This window comes from Ascidia mentula, chromosome 1, assembly GCF_947561715.1.
Source record: "Ascidia mentula chromosome 1, kaAscMent1.1, whole genome shotgun sequence".
In the NCBI taxonomy this organism is placed as follows: domain Eukaryota; kingdom Metazoa; phylum Chordata; class Ascidiacea; order Phlebobranchia; family Ascidiidae; genus Ascidia; species Ascidia mentula.
Window position 1 is genome coordinate 13,635,820 of NC_138566.1, and position 20,991 is coordinate 13,656,810.

The 20,991-nt window shown below is 36.1% G+C and overlaps 3 protein-coding genes across 3 annotated transcripts; 1 reads left to right on the plus strand and 2 right to left on the minus strand.

The window, feature by feature from the left end:
- Positions 1-4,769: 4,769 nt before the first annotated feature.
- On the minus strand, positions 4,770-6,738 carry LOC145897581 (tubulin alpha-1A chain-like). The gene is made up of 7 exons (XM_082985935.1): positions 6,603-6,738; positions 6,277-6,499; positions 6,102-6,206; positions 5,834-6,030; positions 5,550-5,781; positions 5,215-5,480; positions 4,770-5,145 (listed from the first exon to the last, which is right to left on the minus strand). Exons 1-7 carry the CDS (start codon positions 6,603-6,605, stop codon positions 4,816-4,818), a joined length of 1,356 nt encoding a protein of 451 aa, XP_082842061.1. The 5' UTR covers positions 6,606-6,738; the 3' UTR covers positions 4,770-4,815.
- A 1,470-nt stretch (positions 6,739-8,208) lies between these two features.
- LOC145897564 (uncharacterized) lies at positions 8,209-11,624 on the plus strand. Its single transcript, XM_082985911.1, has 12 exons — positions 8,209-8,375; positions 8,437-8,554; positions 8,614-8,807; positions 8,866-9,097; positions 9,161-9,305; positions 9,525-9,668; positions 9,745-9,857; positions 9,925-10,301; positions 10,368-10,500; positions 10,682-10,855; positions 11,149-11,387; positions 11,443-11,624. Exons 1-12 carry the CDS (start codon positions 8,217-8,219, stop codon positions 11,605-11,607), a joined length of 2,193 nt encoding a protein of 730 aa, XP_082842037.1. The 5' UTR covers positions 8,209-8,216; the 3' UTR covers positions 11,608-11,624.
- A 57-nt stretch (positions 11,625-11,681) lies between these two features.
- Positions 11,682-20,748, minus strand: LOC145897573 (ATP-binding cassette sub-family D member 3-like). Its single transcript, XM_082985923.1, has 18 exons — positions 20,264-20,748; positions 17,943-18,020; positions 17,520-17,660; positions 16,770-16,839; positions 16,416-16,513; positions 16,045-16,168; positions 15,883-15,992; positions 15,682-15,794; positions 15,501-15,617; positions 15,271-15,368; positions 14,604-14,695; positions 14,459-14,539; positions 13,814-13,885; positions 13,517-13,658; positions 13,286-13,465; positions 12,826-12,921; positions 12,262-12,423; positions 11,682-12,203 (listed from the first exon to the last, which is right to left on the minus strand). Exons 1-18 carry the CDS (start codon positions 20,398-20,400, stop codon positions 12,126-12,128), a joined length of 1,989 nt encoding a protein of 662 aa, XP_082842049.1. The 5' UTR covers positions 20,401-20,748; the 3' UTR covers positions 11,682-12,125.
- Between the last annotated feature and the right edge of the window lie 243 nt (positions 20,749-20,991).

Consider the following 20,991-nt stretch of genomic DNA (forward strand, 5'->3'; position numbering starts at 1 on the left):
TTTTTTATAAATTGTTGAAAATTTTTCTTTTTTTTCCATCAAAGAATCAAAATTAGAGCTGCACGTAGTTTTTTTTTTAATTGAGAATTAGAAATACCGGCATATAAACTAGTCAAATTTAATTCATATTTTCTTGGAATTAATTCTCATTGGGATGAAATTTATTTTATATAAGCCTGGATTGGGTAAAAACTTCTCCGAGATGAAAGTGGTGGTTTTGGACAAAGAAAATTTTAATTACAGTGCAATAAGAAGTAGAGCTTACTTAGTTTCTTTCAAACTAAATTAAAATTATAATTACCGACACTTTGCCCTAATTTGTCAAATTATAGAGAATTGGACTTATCCAATTCTTTAGGTTTGCATCACACAGGCAGGATATCGGCCGTCAGACAAGGTGTTGAAAAAATTGCTAATTACAACACGAAATAATTAGCTGGAAATTAACGACTTGAATGAAACCAACAGTAGTCGACGTAGTTTTGTAGACTACGCAATGACATTGTTGCGTAATATATAACCCGTTTTGTGGGACGATGGTCATGGGTTTAAACTTATATAGGAGCTTGGGAACGTTAGAACAATATGGGCAACACTACTCTCGACGTAGCGTTTGAATGAAGCTTATATTGTCTTAATAACATCGTGAATACGAGGCCACTGACCAGCGTTCCACTGGAAGTTGAAAAGGATATGTACACGTCACCGCGAATGATCTACTAAAAACCAATCGAAATGTGGGTCCGTCGTTATTGATTTCCTGGCGAACGATTTTGACGTCACAGGGTGCAAGAGTTCATGTGGAGGCAAAGAGGAAAAACCTCTTCGTAGACGATTCACAACATCTTCCGGAGACAATGAACTCTGAATCGAGTTCGTAGCTTGTTTCAAACACGGGACAGGAACGTGAGAGGGGATCAATCGTCAAGCTTCGCGTGATTGTGGGCTTCGATGGAGATAGCAAACAAATGGACGGAGATGTACAAGATGGAGAAGGTATCTAAGAAGTGTGAGCTTTGCAGTTTTTGTTGTGGGAAAAATTTAAACCACTGGTAATGATGCACTTTCAATTTTTTGGGGGTTGAATGTAAGTTACGCTGGCGGCGCTGATGAAATTTAAACGATAACTAATCTGATGGAATTTTACTTGGGCCTTCTTACAGGCCCTATACAGCTTGACTGTGCATTGTCCATTGCCGCTGCAATAATTTTTTGTCTTCTATTGCTTCCCCTCCATGGGTCACATGTAAAAGAAATTAACGACAGATGTCGTTAATACAGATTACCAGGACCAGTAAATCTTATTTGACAGCCTTAGAAAATGCTTGCACAAGCAATAGAAATTAAAATAAGAATGAGATTATTAATAAGTTTCTGCTTGTCACTGTCCAAGTGTAACATAAATATTGGACAGAACAAATACTAAAACACGTCAACAAATGTCCATCAGTTTCTGAACAATTTATAGAAATGTATGTAGATGTGATTTAAACTGCGAATTGGAGCAGTAGTTTACAATCCTGTTCGCAACGCGACTCATTAAAGTCAACCCTGTAGGCGACCATCTTTCAAATATCGTGCTTGGTCTGATATCGCTTGACTGCTTACAACATCTACTAGAAAGGGGCCCGATGCAACCCCGACATTGATATGGTAGCCGTTACGTCACTCGGCTCCAAGAGTATAGCAGGAATGCTTTAGATTGGTCTAGGTGGCAGGATGTCGATACGTATCTCCATAAATAAACACACATACTTGTTTAGGAAAGCCTTTTTAGGAAACAGCAAGAACATATTTATCTGTAGCGGCAGAATTTTGCGCGCCTAGCACCGCGCTGTTGTCGCATCATATGTGTAACACGGCTAACTCAACAGACTCCGTGCAGCATTGTGACGTCAGATCCATTGTTGACGTTAAGTCGGAACGAATAGGTTCACTTTAACTGCAGTACAATAATCCAAAGCATTGCCAAAGCATCTAAGCAAACCAGAAAGAAATGCGATTTCAGGTTAAAATTCAATTATGTACGGTGTGACGTAGAATTATCCATGAGTGATTTTCGATTTTACATAATTCTTTTCAAAGAACATCTTATTGTTGTACGATTTAAAGCTTATTGTAACACAGCGAGAGATACCTTTCTCTTCAACTCCCTCCTTACATAATTGGCAGAAAGAGAGAAAAAAAGATCTTGCCTCTGCAGCAATTGTTGGCTTCAGCGTGTAGCCTACTGATGCTGACAGATAATGTTGCTTCAAACTGACAATCTTGTGTTTCCAGATTCGAGATATTGGCATGCGCTTTTTTGAAAGGTGTACATAGGGATTTTTTTTAATAAGTTGTGTAGTCGCGGGTTTTTGACTACAAAGAACACATGACCTTTGCAGTCTTGACTTGTAATTTGTTTGTAACCAATAACTTCCTTCTACATTTACCCAACTAAGAATTCCTCATGCAGCAATTCACCATGTACACACCACCACCACCACAAAAAACGCAAAAAAACGTAAGAAAAAACACAAGAAAAAAGAGAAAAGGATTACGTTGGCACCATTTGAACATCTTTCACATTCGAAAATAACTGATATTTTGGGGTCCAGAACATTCTCCGGCGTCTCTGGTATCGAAGCACATGCTCACATATGGTTTGGTTAATTCTGTACAACTTCCACGATCCCCACATGCTCACATATGGCTGGCTGGAGAAGTGGGCAAACACTTTCAATTAAGTTTTATCGCATATAGCCAAGGAAAGATGTGCAAAAAACTGCGTATACGTTCATCACAGTCGTCATTGGCTAAAGAATCTCTCTTCCATCCATCACAGCAAGAATAATCAGATATTATACCATTAAACTCCTAAATATTATATTTCAATTCTTGTCGATATGTTGTAATTTATAATTATATTTTTCTCGACTTAGTGACATAGCATACGCCGAGAACCAAACATCTTGGAAGCGCAGGTGGTTGTTAATAAAAGTTGTTTGCATTTCAAACAAACTGTGTTTTAATTTTTTCTCTTTATTTGCTGGAAGTTTACTACCCATAAAAAGCAGCACCTCTCTCTTATGAATCTGCGGTAAGTCTTCCTCTACGTCCGATTTACCTATGCCCGAATCCAAGAACTAAGTTTTCCGAACGAACCTATAGATTATCAGAAGTAAACCTAATTAACCTGTACACCATTAGGACTCCCAAGATTACCAGAAACTTCGGCAATAGTGAAATCGATCTTCATAATAGCAAAGCTTAGTCGTGCAGTGATTTTTAAACTTGTATACAATTTAATCCGAAATTTGCTGCGGTTTTCTTGCCTAACACGGCTGTGACGAAATGTGTGAGTGGCGAGATTAGCGCAATGTATTTTGAGGGACAGGTAAAAAAATTAAAGCGAATCGTCACCGGTTCAACCTGGGATTTGGATCGCACTTGAACAAGTTAACACCATTAAATGTCTTGGCATAGAGTTTAATAGCCAACTTTCATAGGGCCCGCACATTAACATGCTCTGCAAAAAATAGCTAAAAGCATTGCGATTATATACAAGCTTGGGCAAGCACATTACGAACCGTGTATCATGCACTGGTACACTCTCATTTGAGATATGGTCTTCTAGCATGGGGTTTTGTTAGTCCATGCTACATCCTGTACTGGTTACGCAGAATCAAGCTCACAGAAACCATTAAAAAGTTTATTTTAGCCGGATTTAACAAAGCATTGCAATCATTCCTTCTCAGTTCATGCAGCATCTTTAGATAACAACACGTGGGTGAGGTAAACATCCTAAGGAATGTTTTTGGTTCAATCAGTCGCGACCATTGAGTGATCTTTTGGGAGATTCTGTATGTCAGCTTACAATAGAACAACCAAAAAAAACGAACAAGTGGTTTGATATTTTGTCATTCATGAGTATTTTGGAAAAACTTGGCACAGAAACTGATCACCTCGGACAATCTTGTTGGACCCTGAACTTTATCGACCGAGAATTATCATACAAATTGAAAACTTGCCTCTAGTGTTCATAATGATTTAAGTCAAGTCGTTTGTTTACACAACCGATTCTTGATGCGCACAACGTTTATTTTATTTACTGATAATTAATAAATTTGTTTTCATTACTTAACGTCATTAATAATAAAATTCCTTTAAAGTTGGCGTATTTTTTTTTCTCGCGACGCCTATACTTCGGCTAGGGCCGGCGTTATAATGAAATATGGTTTTATCAAACGTCGTCGTCCACACTTAAATAGTCTTTGCAATTTGTTTTGGTCTTTTTGACTGACGATGATATAAAATAAAATAAATTGAATTGAATAAATTGGCAACAGCCAATTTTCATTATGTTATGTGGTTAATACGTTTTTAGTCCATATATTTAAATGGCTGTGAATGGAATTTTGCAAAAATACCCGCTTGATTGATCGTTAGGATGTTTTTTTTTTTGAAATGACAGCGAAGCGGTCGTATAGAAAGTACAAGCCTTCGAAGATTATTACTTCCACAGGTTTATTATGCTGTCAACCGAAAAATTTCGTTGCAAACAGCTCGTTGCAAAATGTATGGATGAGCAACATGCGCTTTCGCGGTAAATTCTGCACTCCGCTTGTTATTTACCTTCATCGCAGTCAGGGTCACTCATACAAACTATATGTTTCAAATGAGGAAATTTATAATTTTGGAACAACCACGTATGAAAGTTACATATAAGGGATTCCAGTCTGAACAAGCTTTGTAGCCCCAAAAATACAAAAACGCAAAACTCGTGCTACATGTTTGCATGTGTATTTGATTCGAATTTAATTTTCACGAAATTTAATATTCTTCTCCCTCTTCTTCCCCTTCGCCCTCGACAGAATCAACACCGACCTCTTCATAATCTTTCTCAAGTGCTGCCAAATCTTCTCGGGCTTCGGAGAATTCTCCTTCTTCCATTCCCTCTCCCACATACCAGTGAACAAATGCTCTCTTGGCGTACATCAGATCAAACTTGTGGTCAAGGCGTGCCCAAGCTTCTGCGATTGCAGTGGTATTGCTTAACATGCACACAGCTCTTTGAACCTTTGCGAGATCTCCACCAGGAACAACTGTTGGTGGTTGGTAATTGATACCCACTTTGAATCCAGTAGGACACCAGTCGACAAACTAAACAATACGAATGGTTCTATTGATTTAAGTTCATCGATCAATTTTTTTTCTGTTTTGATTTTTTACCTGAATAGTTCTCTTTGTCTTGATTGTAGCAATCGCGGCATTGACATCCTTTGGCACAACATCTCCTCTGTACAACATACAGCAGGCCATGTACTTGCCGTGGCGAGGATCACATTTTACCATCTGGTTTGCTGGTTCGAAACATGCGTTGGTAATTTCAGCCACAGAGAGTTGTTCGTGGTAAGCTTTCTCAGCGGAAATTACCGGTGCGTATGTCGCCAGTGGGAAGTGAATTCGGGGGTAAGGAACCAAGTTGGTTTGGAATTCTGTGCAAATGAAAAACAAAACATTAAATAATAAACTGTATTTGTGATATAAACCAGTAACTTGTTTACCAGTCAAATCCACGTTCAAAGCACCATCAAATCTGAGAGATGCTGTGATTGAAGACACAATTTGGCCAATCAATCGATTCAGATTGGTGTAAGTTGGACGTTCAATATCAAGGTTGCGACGACAAATATCATAAATTGCCTCATTGTCAACCATGAACGCGCAGTCAGAGTGCTCAAGTGTTGTATGGGTCGTAAGGATGGAGTTATAAGGTTCCACAACGGCGGTAGAAATCTAAAAATCTACATTTTACAACCTGATATCACACAAAACGTCATCGTTATACCTGTGGGGCTGGGTAGACTGCAAACTCCAACTTGGATTTTTTTCCATAGTCAACTGACAACCTTTCCATAAGAAGCGAAGTAAAACCAGACCCAGTGCCGCCTCCAAATGAATGGAAGATGAGGAATCCTTGGAGACCAGTGCACTGATCCGCCAGTTTGCGGATTCTGTCCAAAACTAAGTCAACAATCTCCTTCCCTGAAAAATATTAACTATTAAACTATTGACTACTTTTTTGATTAGTTTTCTATGTTTGTATGTGTATGTACCGATCGTGTAATGTCCACGAGCATAGTTGTTAGCGGCATCTTCCTTGCCAGTGATCAATTGCTCTGGGTGGAAGAGCTGGCGGTAGGTGCCGGTTCTTACTTCATCTAAATCACATTTAAAATAAGATTAGTACAAGATTCAGTTTACAAATAAAAGCTAATTGATTGTCCTTACCAACGACAGTTGGTTCAAGATCCACGAAAACAGCCCGTGGAACATGCTTTCCCGCCCCAGTTTCGCTGAAGAAGGTGTTGAAAGAATCGTCACCACCTCCAATAGTTTTGTCACTGGGCATTTGGCCATCAGGCTGGATACCATGCTCCAGACAATACAACTCCCAGCAGGCGTTACCGATTTGTACACCAGCTTGACCAACATGAATTGAGATGCACTCACGCTAAAAGGTTTACAGTGATTTTTTGTTATCCCTGAATATTAAACTTTGTGTAATCACAACTGCCAAATTAGCGAAATGTATACACAAACGCAGTACAACTTACCATTTTGAGGTGTCTTGTTGCTTGCTAAATTAAAATGCAGAAAATACTAAATCGACCAAACTTGCTCGCTGACCTTTACGTGTCTTGGCAGGTTGGAATAGTTTGCCTTAGTGCAGCACCAGACTTTTAAAGCTTCGAGGCTCCAGAGTTAGTCATTCCTATTGGATAAAACCTGTCACGTGTCTTGACAATCGTACCAAACAACCCTATCGTCATCGCAACGAGGCGCGGCGGTTGGCAACGGTTGGCTATTCAAACAAACGCGAATGAGGGCAAAGCCCAGACCTGTTTTATGACTCCACAAACAAAAACCTTTGAAACTAAACGCCATTGTCTGATCGTCTGCGCTTACCGCGCACAATAGAAGCAGCTCCCAACTGTTGGTTGGGTTGGACAATCATAATACGAAATTTTTTATGTTGCCTGGCAACAATTGTCTTTTTGCTTCAAGGGATTACACGGTGTTCATTGTTTACAACGTATCAAATCCTAGTTGTGGTCTCATAACGTTTAAATAATCTTTTTGGTGCATCGTATTTAAAAAATGTCGACAACTAACCGTCTTACGGAACTGAAAGTCACAAAAGTTCGTGTTTTTACATCATAAACGCTACTTAAAAACGTACAGCGAATATCCTCACAGTAAAACAGTTTTATTTAAGATGTTGCGGATCGTCGCAAGGTCGGAATTACTTGCTGCTGCCACAGTGCTTAGCTTTAACAAATCTTCTGCTCGTACAAATATATTACCGATTTTTTTCTGAATGGTGATCATTTATTGACTTTTGTAATATGTACAACAAGCGGTTACCTAACTTTTAGCTGACCCCCGTGTATAACGGACCATGTTAAACGGATTTTACAGAGGGAATAGCTTAAATATGTATAGCCCACCAGCACTAAAACATGTGGTGAGTAATATGGGAGAGCACTTATTTACATTTTGAGGTATTACGTAAACCGACATTGGGAAGTTAACTCAGTGATAGATAAAGACCACGTTGGTGTATTTATGTGAGGTCTGATATTGTCTAAATTTTTAAACTTCATGTAACAATGTGATTACCGATGCAAACTTTGTTTGGTTTAAATTTACTTTAAAAATCTATTGATTTATGCCAAAAAAAACCTATCCTTTAAAAAATTATGAACAAAGTTGTTCGTAGAGGGTGCATGCAGAAACATTTGTTTGAGAAAAGGAGCATCAACATTTAACATCCACGTGTTTGCGATTCGTCACGCTTGAATACATAAGCTCGAAATCTTGAAAAAAATGGATCTTGCCAATTTTTTGCTCATGACTGTTTGAAAATAACGTTTATTTTTTATAATTATTCTACAACTATATTAGGACGTGCTGCTGTTTGGGTTCTCATTTTTTTACTTGGCGTAATATTTGTAGATACATTTCACACTGATAAAATCATATAGCCTGGTAAACAGTCATTATTCAGGGTTGTCTATACCTAACATTTAGAAACACGCATTTGTTGATGAACTGGAAACACAAGTATGCGTTGCCTCGGGCATTTCGCTCATAACGGGAATTTTGTGCTTCTACGTTTTGCGACTAATCCTGTAGCAAGCTGTCTAGCTTTGACGCTAACGATTCAAATGAAGTTCAGGTTAAAATACGTGGTTTTTGTTTTTGTATCTTCTGTAATTTCAACGTTTTTGATGCACACTTATCTGTATTACAACCATGAAAGAATGAAGTTCGAACTTGCGAAAGCGGAAAAAATATCATTATGGAATATTAGCGAGAAAATCAGGGTAAGTGATAAAGAAGATTTGGTTGTGTCAAAACTTACCTTCAATTGCTTTATTCCCAAAGGGAGACTTAGCAAATTTTAAAATTACTACCTCAAAGCACCGCAGAACGTCGACGATAGAATATGATTACAACTTGGTTCATAGTGAAAAGATTTGCAACCACAATAACTCCAAGCTAGGTAAGGTTATTTGAAAATTACAGTTGGTGTTATGCGCAAAATCTATTTACTTGTTTCAGTGGGACACCTAAGTGTAAACGCATCTTATCAACCGAGCGAGGATGAAGTAGAAAACGTGTCTTTTAATTTAAACAAAGGTTGTTACCGACCGAAACACTGTCGCTCTGTCCAAAAAGTTGCAATAGTGATTCCCTACAAAAACCGCTACAATCATTTGTTGGCATTATTGCATCATCTAAATCCGATTCTGCAGGTTGTATTTGTGCATCACAAAGTTTACTTCAGGGTTATTTAATTTGTGAAAATTTTAGAGACAAAACATCATGTATTGTATATTTGTTGCCGAACAATATGATGATGGGTCTTTCAACAAAGCCCGTATTATGAACGCGGTTTTTAATGAAATATCAAATCAATGGAACTCGCATCAGGATGAATCTTTGCGACCCTTTGACTGCTTTGTATTTCATGATGTTGATATGTTGCCCGAAAATGATTATAATCTTTATTTATGCGAAAAAATGCCGAAACATCTTTCTCCAGGTGAGTTCCGCAAAACTTGGAAACTAAATTTTTGTAACGCTTGGGAATGACTTACACTCACAGCAATCGATAAGTTTAATTACACAACTGGATACGGGACAAAATACGGAGGCGTAACAGCCATGAGTTCTTCAAACTACCGCTTGGTAAACGGCCACAGTAATAGATTTTGGGGTTGGGGAGGAGAAGACAATGATATGGAAGAAAGGTAAAATGAAAAAAACAAAAACATTATTCTTCAACGACAGCTATTGTGTGTAACAGTCAGACAAAATTTGTTCGTGTACATTTAATGTACATTTTGTCTTCATCATTTTTTCATAAACCTTAAATCAAAAAGCACTCATTTAACATGTAAAAAACAATAGTTTACAGTTTATTTACTCTATGATAATCAGTTTTTTGACATCGTGTTTACACATCACAGGATAAACAAAACAGGATTGCTTATATCCAGTGTGTGTGAAACTATAGGAAGATACAAAATGATTCCTCATAAACACCCGTGGTGGTTTAGTCCCAAGACAGGTGTTGGAAGTTCTTACAGAAAGATTCCCCAGACATCTAAAAGGTATTCTGGTGCAAATTTCTAACGTTTAAACCAAAAATTAAATTCGATTTGTTTTATTATGATGTAATTTTGTCAGCGAAAAACAGCTCGAGGAAATAAAGGAAGATAGATCTGGATTATCGGACATTAAATATCATCTTATTTCTGTACAAACAACAAAACTTTGGAACAAAATCACTTTGGACATAAGTAAGCGACTTTGGAAGCAGATAACCCTTTTGTGGAGTGCTATAAATTCATTGTTTTCTCGTCACAGGAACTCTTGAATTGGAAAATGCAACGATAAACTTTGCAAATTACAAAGGAGGGCAAATAAACATTTTCAGTATATCAAAACTAAACATGATTCGAAAACCAAATTATGACATAGAGCCCGGTGTCATTGAAGCGATAAGTGACTCGTCTGTAGTGACATGCTTACCCACCTACTACAAGTTTAATAAGATGACTGTTAACCGAACGTCGTCAATGGAAGATTTACCATACACAGAGATTTATCGTGATCTTGAGGCGGCAAAACGTCAATGTACGGTGATGCAAACACGGTGTCATGCTATAGTGGAACAGGTTAAAGACCGCTTTACCCTCCGCAAAACTGCGTTTGTACAGGAAAACTCCCTTCATTATAAATACGTTAGTCAATGTTTATATATGCGCTGAAGTTGGGCTACACTTGCAATTTGAATTTGTTACTGTCAGGGTCTTGCCGAGCAATATGATGTGCTTGAACACCACTACTCTACATCAGTACATGTAAAAATATGTCCAGGTGATCCAAGGTACTTGCAGTTCTTTACAGAACCCATAACACTGTATGGCGACGAAGAAAGAGGTATTTTTAAGCCTTAAATTCGAAATATACAATTGATTAAACAACAAAATACGACCGAACTTAAACATTTTAAAAAGTTTTCGGACACGGAGTCCGGCAAGCATGAATTTTCCATCCCATGAAATGGAACTATGCAAAATATGCACTTCAATCAAAATTAATGAATGAAACTTTTTTGTAGGTCCTTCTCCAAGGTACCACGCCGACATATTTTTAAGCTTGTTTCATTCAACCAACGCAACGTTTGTTTACGAAACGCAAATGATGACCAGTCATCGAGCAGTAATGGAGGAAAGAGTTATGAATAAACTGATCCAAAGGCCCTGGTGGGATTCGATATCCAAGATTCAGTTTTGTAAGTACATAATTTTTATTGCTGCTGTAGCGGAGATCTATACTTTGTATCGTCTTCCACGTCAACGTTTTTGAAAGCCGTGAGATAGCTGCGGTAAATGAATGAATTGTATGCATGGATAGGCCAATCACACCTTTCTATTTACAAGGTTAAACCTACATACGAGAAACATCGAACAATTACCCGCCACACAACATTATTTTAAGCAGCTATGTCTAATGCATTTCATAAACAAACTACTTATTCCGACAAGATTTGATATTGTCATCACATCGGACCTTTGTTTTTTAAAGCGAAAACAAAGCTCGTCAACCTTGCAGAAAGAAAGTCTTTTGAAAAGTTTACGATAGAAGCGTCAAAATCTTCGCGCCTACTTCATATTCGATCACCAGTCAGCGGTCTTTTGCGAGAACCTGGTTGTTACGTTGTGAAAAACCGAATTATTGACGAAACATCCCACAATGCAGTTCTGGAATGGAACTGGTGGTTTCAACTGAGAGCAGAAACGAAGGAAATTGAGGAAAAATTAAAGGTATGTTTCTTAATGTCACATCAGTCACCTTGGATAATTTTTTCTACCTTTAAAGGAAAAGATGTTGAAAAAGTCAATGGAAGCTGGAAGACAATTCAACAAAATGATGTATGAAAAGAGACATGTTATGGAAAAGTGGGCTGCAGAAAGAAGACAAAAAAACCTTAACAAGCAAAAGGAAATTCTTAGACATCAGCATCCTAACAAACGAAAAAACTGATTTGCTATCAGTCTTGCAACAAATTGCCTCAATGTCCCACAAGAAATCTGCAACAAAAACAACTTCAACATAGAATTGTGATTGTTTATGAATGAATTGCAAAATTGCAACATTGCAAAAGATCACAATTAAATTACTGAATTTTCAAATAAAAACATTTGAAAGTTATTTATACTCAACGCACTGCACGAATGATACGAGCAATGAAGTAAACCAGTCACAGCACAAAAGTGGAAAAAGATGACTGCACAAATGAGTATGTTCCTAATAATTTACAAAATAATCAAAGCGCAAGTTAACGAAACCTCATAAATTAAAAGGTAAATATTTTTATATATAAGGTCTCATAAATTAAAATACATATTTTTTTTTAACAATGTTCAATGCAAAAAAGTGTACCCTCTTGCTAATACTAAAAATTTTGGAAAATATATGCAAATCTTGGTGAGACAATAAAAATTCCCAACAAATTGTTGCATATGTTTAAGCATTAGGGCAGTAAATTGCAAAAACACTGATCAGGAACCAAATGGAGAGGTATCTTCTTCAATTTTTTTAAACTCATATTTTCCACGTCCATCCATATGTAGATAGTACTGTTAAACAAAGTATGGGCATCAGTATTTTGATGGCACACTAACCTGTTTTTTTTACCTCATGGTAACGCCACAAAGATCTACGATGAGATACTGTAAAGAGGGTTATTCCCACTTTGCGGCAGTGTTGGTACATAAATCCTTCTACATCCACACTCACTGCACTTGTACACTCATCAAGTATGGCAAACTGTGGTTTGTGGTAAAACAATCGAGCCATCTGAAATTCACAGATTTTATTTTATTAGAAAAGATGACATTACATGATATATTTGTTATTTGATAAAAATGTGATTATTATTGTCTTTAAAGACAATTTGGCAGAAACATATTACATCAACAGTTTAGTTTACTGAAAGTCTTGGCTTGGTAAATAATTAAGCTATTACTAAATAATTACTGTAAGGAAAACTAACTGTGCACACTCACAACAATAAAAAACATAAAATATATTAGTTTAAATATCTATCAAATTTTGATGACTGAATTAACTTTCTGCAACACAAAACTGCTCCAATGGCTTGGCACAGGTTTCATATTTAGGTCATAAGGCTAACCATTTACACAAAAACTGTGCTTATATTATTTGTGTAGTATCATTATATTCTTTTTGGAAACTTACAGCCATTCTTTGTTTTTCACCACCACTGAGAACGTCCATCCAATCCTGGACAGAATCCCATCCTCCTTCACGTTCAAGTATATTTCCAAGCTGAACCTGATTCAACATTATGAGATATAATTATTATTATCGCAAAATCACAACCAAAAGACTTTTTTGTGCCAAAGATTTGAGTAGTCAAAAGTAAAACCAGTCTTTCAAAAATCACATTACCTATTGTCATTATGCTGTGTAAAATTTTCTTCGAAACAAATTATTTATGACCTTCTCTTGCATTTATAAAAGACAGATTTTAATTTACAGTATTTTAACAATTGGAGAGGTGACTACACTGTGTCATATTTTTTTTTTGATGTTTTCTTATACAACCTCACAATTTGAGGGAGGTGTGTGTATTTAAAAAAAAACAAAGGTTTTGAACAATGGTGTCAAAATAATTACTCTTTCAACAAAAAGTTACCTGTTTAAGGTAGTTCTCCAATGTTTCATCATTTAATCCTTTGGCTATCATGTCAGCAGCTGTATCAGGGTAAATAACCTGATCGCGCAGAGTACCAAGCGTCATATATGGACGTTGAGGAACATAAAACAATTTGCTTCTATGCGGCTTTGTTAAGGTTCCACCAAATAATGGCCACAACTGAAAAAATCAACTAAACTTACAATAAAGGTTCGCACAAGAAAGACATACCTCGCCCAAAACTCGAAATAATGAACTTTTACCACAACCATTGGGACCACAAACAATAACATTCATGCCTGATGGAACTTCAAAATTCATTTCCTTAATCAGAACATCACCATTCGGAGTGACCAAAGGAACTTTTTCAAATCTGAAAAAAAGTTTCAGGCCTAAGATGACGCCACAAAATTTACCCAAAATAGAACAAAAAATTATGCGACATATAAAATTTGAAAAAGAAACTCTAAAAACTGTTCAATTAGAGTCAGCATACAGATGCAAGCCTGAATAAGTTTATTTATTTACCGAATTATTTTATCTTTAAACACAATGTTTCCACTTCCTGGAGCCAAAGCATCTTCTTCGTGATCTGCATCACTAAAGCAAAACAAATATTCTATAAATCAGTGGTTGTCAACTTTTTGGATATATTTGGAAAGAAAACCTGGGGGGCAGCGTGTGTGTCATAGACCGATCTCGTGTGTTTATCGTTAACGCCGCCTTTTTGGTTAACAGGCCTCATGCATTGAAATTCAAACACAGTTTTTCGATACTTGTTGACGTCATAGTAACAAATTATGACGTCATAATATAGACGCCCACCCCCTGGAAAATTGAAAACTAGGCGCCTATGTCAGACATGCATTGCTTATGTCGCACTTGGGCATTGTAACTAAAAAGCAAAGAATCAACCAGACAAATTTTACAGTCATGAATAAACATGTACTGCTCTAATCATTTAATATGTTAAAACAGGACAAAATTTATCTATGTGACGTAATTTGTTCAAGAAATATGTAAACTAAATCATATCTTAAACAAGCTACTTGCAACCAACATTATTTATTCAAAATGTTTAATAGTATTATTCAAAACAAACATGGTCATGGCCATTGTTGCAACAATTTACTAAATCATTTCCCACAAGAATGGAAATTTCAAAAGAATTACCTGTGTACCATTGTTCTGTGATATTTTCCATGGTTAAGTTCTTCTGTTACCTGTATCAGTTCAGTGACCCGAGAAGTAAACCTACAAGATTTATAGCAAATCAGATATAATAAGTTGTTTGATAGCCTAACATTTCAATCCTAACCCAGCCAGTCGGGACATTTCTCGTCCTGCCAACACAATTCTTCCAATTGCCTGTGACAATCGAACCAACATTCTGCCGCTTCGATAATAATCCTAAAAAAAAATTACATAATACAAAGTGTCAAAAAAACTCCTGAACCAGATCCAGCAAAATTCAAATGCAATGAAAAATTACCAATCTTCAATTGATGAATTATTTGCAGTTTGTGCTGCATTGTTCACACAAAAATTATATAGTTTTGCTTTTATTGTCTTGAATGCACACCTTTTGCGCAAATATAAAAAAAATGAATCAGCAAAAATTGGCAAAAGCAACTTTTTTGTTGATTTGTGTACTGTCTTAAAACAGGCGACAGTATTAATTATAAGATAAGCAAAGCGGAGCCAATAATATGAATTGTGTAAGCTGCAGACAGATGGCCACTGTTTCGACCTATGAGACCTTTTAGGTCGAAACAGTGGCCTCTGTCTGCAGTATTAATTATTATTGGAGAATTGTGTACATAAATTGTGATTATTGTGTAGTCACACAACAGATTTTCATGCTTCATTACAAGCAATTATATTTAGAAATGTTTCATTCATAAAAATTTTTCTGTAAATAAAATTGAAACAAAAATAGGAAATTGTGATTAAAAGTTCATCACAAAAAACAAGTCGCAACTTACCTCCACTAGTTCAGAATGAGTTGCATTTTTAAACTTGGGGTAAGTAAGATCCATAAATGGACGACTTACAATTAGGTATCCAAATGTAGTTGCATTGTCTGAATACAGAGATAAAACAATAAACCTCAAAAGTTAATTAATTCATTTCACCTAAACTAATTATAACACTTTTACTGCAGAAATAATTCATGGTTAATCTTAAAAAATATGTTAGTTTTACAGTTACTTACATTTTGCAATAATGTCATCAACTATACCCATTTTAAAACGAAAAGAAATAAACTTTTGCAAATGTTTAAACAACCGATTAAACGTGTCAATGATTGTAAGTTTTTCTTTGTTGTTTCCTGCACAAAAAATAACAGTAAGCTTTATAATTCCATTTAATTTTTTCGCATTTCCTTAACTGACCATTGTAAAAGGCAATCTCTTCACTGTTGGTTATTAATCTTGAATTGACATATCTGTATTCACCTTCATGTCGTTGCTCAGAAACTGTAAGTTTTCCTATTGGCTTTCTCAATCTTAAAATTATAATATTTCGTTAAAACCAAGGAGGCAAATTGTACCTAAATTATTCCTGTTTTATGTGTTAATTGCAATATTTCCTACCTGTTTAATATTATTCCCGACACAGCAAGATAACCAATCATAATTGCTGGACCCTGTGCACCAATTGCACCAGTAAGACGATAAATGTAGATGAGAATATCTAGCAAAGGCTAATAAAGATGGTTAAAACCCAAGTATTTTCAAGCAATTTTTTTATCTCACCTTGCTCAAATTGGAATAAAGCTCAACAAGAGAGTTACAAAATTTTTCTACATCTTGAGTCAGTAACTGATCGGCATTTGTTATTCGACTGTCAATGTTGCTCATTTTGTAGTAAGTATGTCCACTGTACGTAACAAAAGTGACTTGCATAACAGAACTGTGCTAATTTTACAGTATCATGAAAATTGAAAACATAGCTATAAAGAGTCAAGTCTATAAATATATTTTCACAATTGAGTCAAACAGACTGACTTGAAAACATTTGTTGAAAACACTATCTATTACAATCATTGTTTCAGTTATTGTTTAACAAACCTTTATCAGATCCACAACATCATATTTTATTGCCAGCATCATTTAACAAAGCTTACCTTAAGTATTGCTGATACATATGCAATGAAAACTGTTTACGAAACTGAAGTTTTAAAGAATTTAATCCATATTTCAAAAGTTGATTGGTAAGTGCAATCTAAAAAAACAACATCAAATTGCTCCATTCCAAGTATGGTTGTTTTAGGGTTTGGATCACTGAAGTGATAAACTTTAACAACAATTTCAACACATTACTTTGTCAGCATTTTTTGGGCATATTAACCTTATTAGCTTATTATTTAAATACATAAACTATTCATAGCTAACATGGCAAACAACAATAGTCGATCATTAGTAAAGAAAATAAGAAACATGATACAAATTTAGGCACAACAAGTGGTTAAGATACAAACCGTGGGTTGGGCATAAATAAACTTCACCAAGTGTTCCAAAAAACGCTTTCTGTCTCTATCTATAATGGAACTGAAAAAAAAGTTTGCTGTTAACCAATGAAAAAGGAAATACAAGGAGAGCAAGAAACAAAGAACTATCAAGGTTGTCAGATAATCTGGCCACTTAAACCATTTTAACAAAATTTCCTCTTTGGCATTCACATTTTTAACAACAAAATTCTAATATGCATAGCTGGAAAAAATAATTCATACACATTTGCTTGTCATGATGTTTTCAATTGAAATAAACTATGCATACGCCATATTAACAAATCAAATTAGGGTTTTCTTTTGAAAAAATTTAATATTTATTCATATCAAAGCTTTTGGATTGTTATACTTCAGAGTTCAGACCTTCTTCAGCATATAATTTTTACAGAAGTGCAACAACTTCTTGGAAAAATGCAAAGTCAGGACAATCCATTTATAATTATATACGTGTAAATTGTATTGTTTCCTAACTTCCAAGCAATGATAAGCATCGGATATGATAAGCATTGCAACACAGAAAATGATCAATATATGTATTCTTTTATATTCATTGTATCTTCTCTGTCATAATCATCATGTGTTTTTACAATCATGAAAACTACACTTGGGTTTTGACCAATGAAAAGTTATATTTTCTAATTATTTTGTTTACCACATTATTAGGCATTTAAACTTTAATCTTGTTTTTTAAACTTTTTGCAAAGCAGGAAACACAAATACCTTTCAATGGCAGTTCCGTTGCTTATCATCCAGACATCGAAGCGGGTTCGCATGAGTAACGTTAATGCAACAAGCACCAAGAAACCTGTTTCTTTACTCCACCAGCCTGGAACCAAAATTTTTAATATTTTCCAGATTCTCCTGAAATTAAACAAGGTTTAAACATTATGACTTAAAATATGGAAACCTTAGCATCAGTTTGTCCAACAATATGCATTTTTAGAGAATAATCTGTTGAGATATATTACATATTTAAATTTAACTAAAAATATGTTGTACATATGAACAACGATATGAAATGGAAGTGATAACATTACCATTACACCATGTAAAATTTGCAGAGATTGTAGCACCCTGGCAACCCTATACTTGGTGCCCGATTCTGTTCTTATGTTTTGTTACGTATATATGTAATGCACACACCTAAGAAAAGCACTGTCAATGTGAGCCCTTTCTCTAGATGAAGCACCTTCTTGCTGATCACCAAACAAAAACACATTTCTGGTAGAAAAAGCACAAACAGTTTAGTCAAAGCTTTCGATTATGTATAACATTCATATTTAATATAACATGCCCATACAGATGCCCATAAAGTATTGTTTTGACAATAATTGAAACAATTCAGAAAAGAAAGCAAAAATTTAAGAAGTGCAGGGAACAGAGGCAATGTAAAAATATATCATGCATTGTGACACCATGATGGTGTAATACATGTAAATCCCATGTTGTGGGCCAGATTGGAAAGTTTGCAAACTGCGTGGAGGATTTTTTTCGGTGGATGGTGATTACGCAAATTGTGCGCGGACTAGCGTTTGCACAGATTGTAGTAGATTTTTTGTTGTTTAGTAGACTGTGCCTTTAGTAACAAGTTTATTTTCCCTTTGGCAATAACTATAAGAAGAATGTATTTTTAAGAACCGATTCATAATAATTTGATGTTATTAGCATTTTCAATGAAATTGCACTTTTCACAGATGATCATGTGCGCTTTTTAAGCCGTTGTCAGCTGCAACGGCTTGGCGTAGTTGGCACAGGGGGCAAAAGCTAGTGTGAGGGTTGCGAGTTGGAATCCCGTGCTCACAGCTTTTTATCTGGGAACTTATTATTGTTTTATTGGTGTTATTCTTGCTGGCATGCAGCTACAACTTAACAAAACCATTTGCCACAAACAATTGTGAAGTGTTTCAAAACGTTTTAACTTTATTTACACTTCATTTGTAACTTGCCAGTTGCCATCACGGAAATTTATTCAAGAAAGGGAAACTTGGGTTCCTAATTTTTTTAGTCGTGTATCCACTTTAGAAGCAGCGCCATGCCTATGTTTGCTCCTACGATCTTTTGATATGGGGATGAAGTGCCTTATTATCCCATGTTTCTTGCTGCCTTCAACATAAAGTGTAGCCATCTCGTATATAGCCTTGTCACGCTGGATTGCATGTGGCAGAGACCAATCAACGATTGTTCTGTTCTTGAAAACTTCAAAACTTTGCTGGCCATCCATTTCTTGTTTTTCCATTACTCGGTAGAAAGACTCGGCAACTGCTTCAGTGCCTGTTTTTGCATATATACATAATATTAAAACCAAGCAAAATTCCTGACCAATTTTCATGTATAGCTCGGGGTCGGTATATAGCGTGAATAAACTTTCTTCAGTTAAAGGCAGCAATAAACGATCTTCCATCATCGAATGAACTTTGAAGACCTGGGCTAGTGTAAACGTTATAGGAACAAAGGAAGAAAACTGAAGCAACCGAGTTGTAGAAACATCAATTTTAGAAAATGGCTCTTGGCTTGGGTCGCAATCTTCCATCCTAATGTGATCAAACATTACTTAAAAGTGAGTTTGAAACATATTCCCCCAAACTACATAAAGTAAGGTTGACTTTAACCTCCAATATATGCTGGCAGAAAACTCGGGACCATAAGCTCCAAATTTTCATCACGAACATGTGGTGATTGGGTCACAAAATAACACATTTTTCGAATTCTGACAACCCAATAGATGCAAGCTTTCACTTATTAATAGGATGATTTTCTTTAAGTCTTTTGCCACACATCTTTGAAAAGCAACCCAAAATCCAGACATTTTGAAAATAAATTTATAAATTTAGCAAATCTGGACAAGCAGAAGAAAATCTTCTTTCAAGCTCAGCGACCACTGTACTTGTCAAACGCTTTAGGTCTTAAAGCAATCTTTTCTGTCACGAGCCTCCCAGTTAATTGGTTGTCCAGGTTTAACTTGACCCACAACTAGTCAGCCTTCAACCAGATCTGGCAAATATCGCATTCGCCCCACTCGGCCTTGACCTTTTTTCGTTGTTCATGATCTTCGAGAGAAGGAGAGAATAAATCAATGCGCAGGTCAGTGGAGCATATCCAAACAGCCTTCAAACCGAACAATGGCACAGAACAGTTGGGGTCTTGGGGAAAAGTCATCCAGTGTTGCAAGACTAGGAGCGATTTGTGTGCGGATTAATATTTTTTGCGCGGATTGCTAGTAAAATCACAAAAATTTTGTGGATATTTGACCGATTTTCAAAAATCTGAGCGGAGAATTTATCCGACATTTTTTTCCAATCTGGGTTGTGGGTTACATTACTTTACCCATGGAATCCTGTGATGCAAAGCCAAGAATGCGAAACCCCAAACACACCAAAAATATATAGTGGTAATACACACTGATTATAAATACAATTACTTTATCAATCTTTACTTGTGAAAACACGATATATTTACTCTCTTACTTTTTTGGGCCTTTAACAGTTCCATTTTTTTCTGACCAATTCATGTAATATACTAGTCCCACTGCAGCACCCAGGCCTAACAAATGCCTTGTTTGCGGCGGTTTAACAAGTTTGCTGATCATAAGAGCCATCTTCATACAAAAAGCCAAACTCAAAAGGCCAAAAATTTTTTTTAATGTTAGGAGCTCAGTAGTGATTATTGATTACTTCCTTGTATTGCACATTACCAATTTCTATCAGTTCAGGTCTAGAAATTTTCTGGCAGCAATTAAATTTAAAATGTAGTACATTTAATTAATTGCTACAATCATTAATCATAGTGCAGACATATATTTTAGCTGTTTTATTAATCGAACATAGCGTACATAAAATGATAATCTACTTTCATTAGTTATGTTTTGTACACCAAGAGATACAAGAAAGCATTTATTTCTTAGAAAACACCAAGAAAGGAGAATCGGATTTGACTAAAATCCAGATTGCGTGCTCGCCGGTTTGACTAAAATCCCGGTACCTTCTAATACTACAGGTGCGCTAGGTGCGCTAGGTGCGCTAGGGGCGCTAGGTCCGCTAGGTGCGCTAGGTCCGCTAGGTCCGCTAGGTCCGCTAGGTCCCATCTAATACTACAGGTGCGCTAGATACATTCTAATGGTACAGGTCCGCATTATCCAACCTTTAATTACATGAGGGTTTGTTACATTTTCTGGCTGTTTTTGTGGTCCCCTAAT

What these genes read in the sequence shown, in the direction of transcription:
- LOC145897564 (XM_082985911.1), top strand. Translation starts at nt 8,217, where the DNA reads ATGAAGTTCAGGTTAAAATACGTGGTTTTTGTTTTTGTATCTTCTGTA. An exon ending in GCCGAAACATCTTTCTCCAG is followed by an intron (nt 9,098 to 9,160) that starts GTGAGTTCCGCA and finishes TTACACTCACAG; the next exon opens with CAATCGATAAGTTTAATTAC. An exon ending in GATATCCAAGATTCAGTTTT is followed by an intron (nt 10,856 to 11,148) that starts GTAAGTACATAA and finishes TGTTTTTTAAAG; the next exon opens with CGAAAACAAAGCTCGTCAAC.
- LOC145897573 (XM_082985923.1), bottom strand. Translation starts at nt 20,400, where the DNA reads ATGAAGATGGCTCTTATGATCAGCAAACTTGTTAAACCGCCGCAAACA. An exon ending in AACGGAACTGCCATTGAAAG is followed by an intron (nt 16,840 to 17,519) that starts GTATTTGTGTTT and finishes CTTTTTTTTCAG; the next exon opens with TTCCATTATAGATAGAGACA. An exon ending in GAAATGTCCCGACTGGCTGG is followed by an intron (nt 14,540 to 14,603) that starts GTTAGGATTGAA and finishes TAAATCTTGTAG; the next exon opens with GTTTACTTCTCGGGTCACTG.
- LOC145897581 (XM_082985935.1), bottom strand. An exon ending in TTTGAACGTGGATTTGACTG is followed by an intron (nt 5,481 to 5,549) that starts GTAAACAAGTTA and finishes TCATTTGCACAG; the next exon opens with AATTCCAAACCAACTTGGTT. An exon ending in AGACAAAGAGAACTATTCAG is followed by an intron (nt 5,146 to 5,214) that starts GTAAAAAATCAA and finishes CGTATTGTTTAG; the next exon opens with TTTGTCGACTGGTGTCCTAC.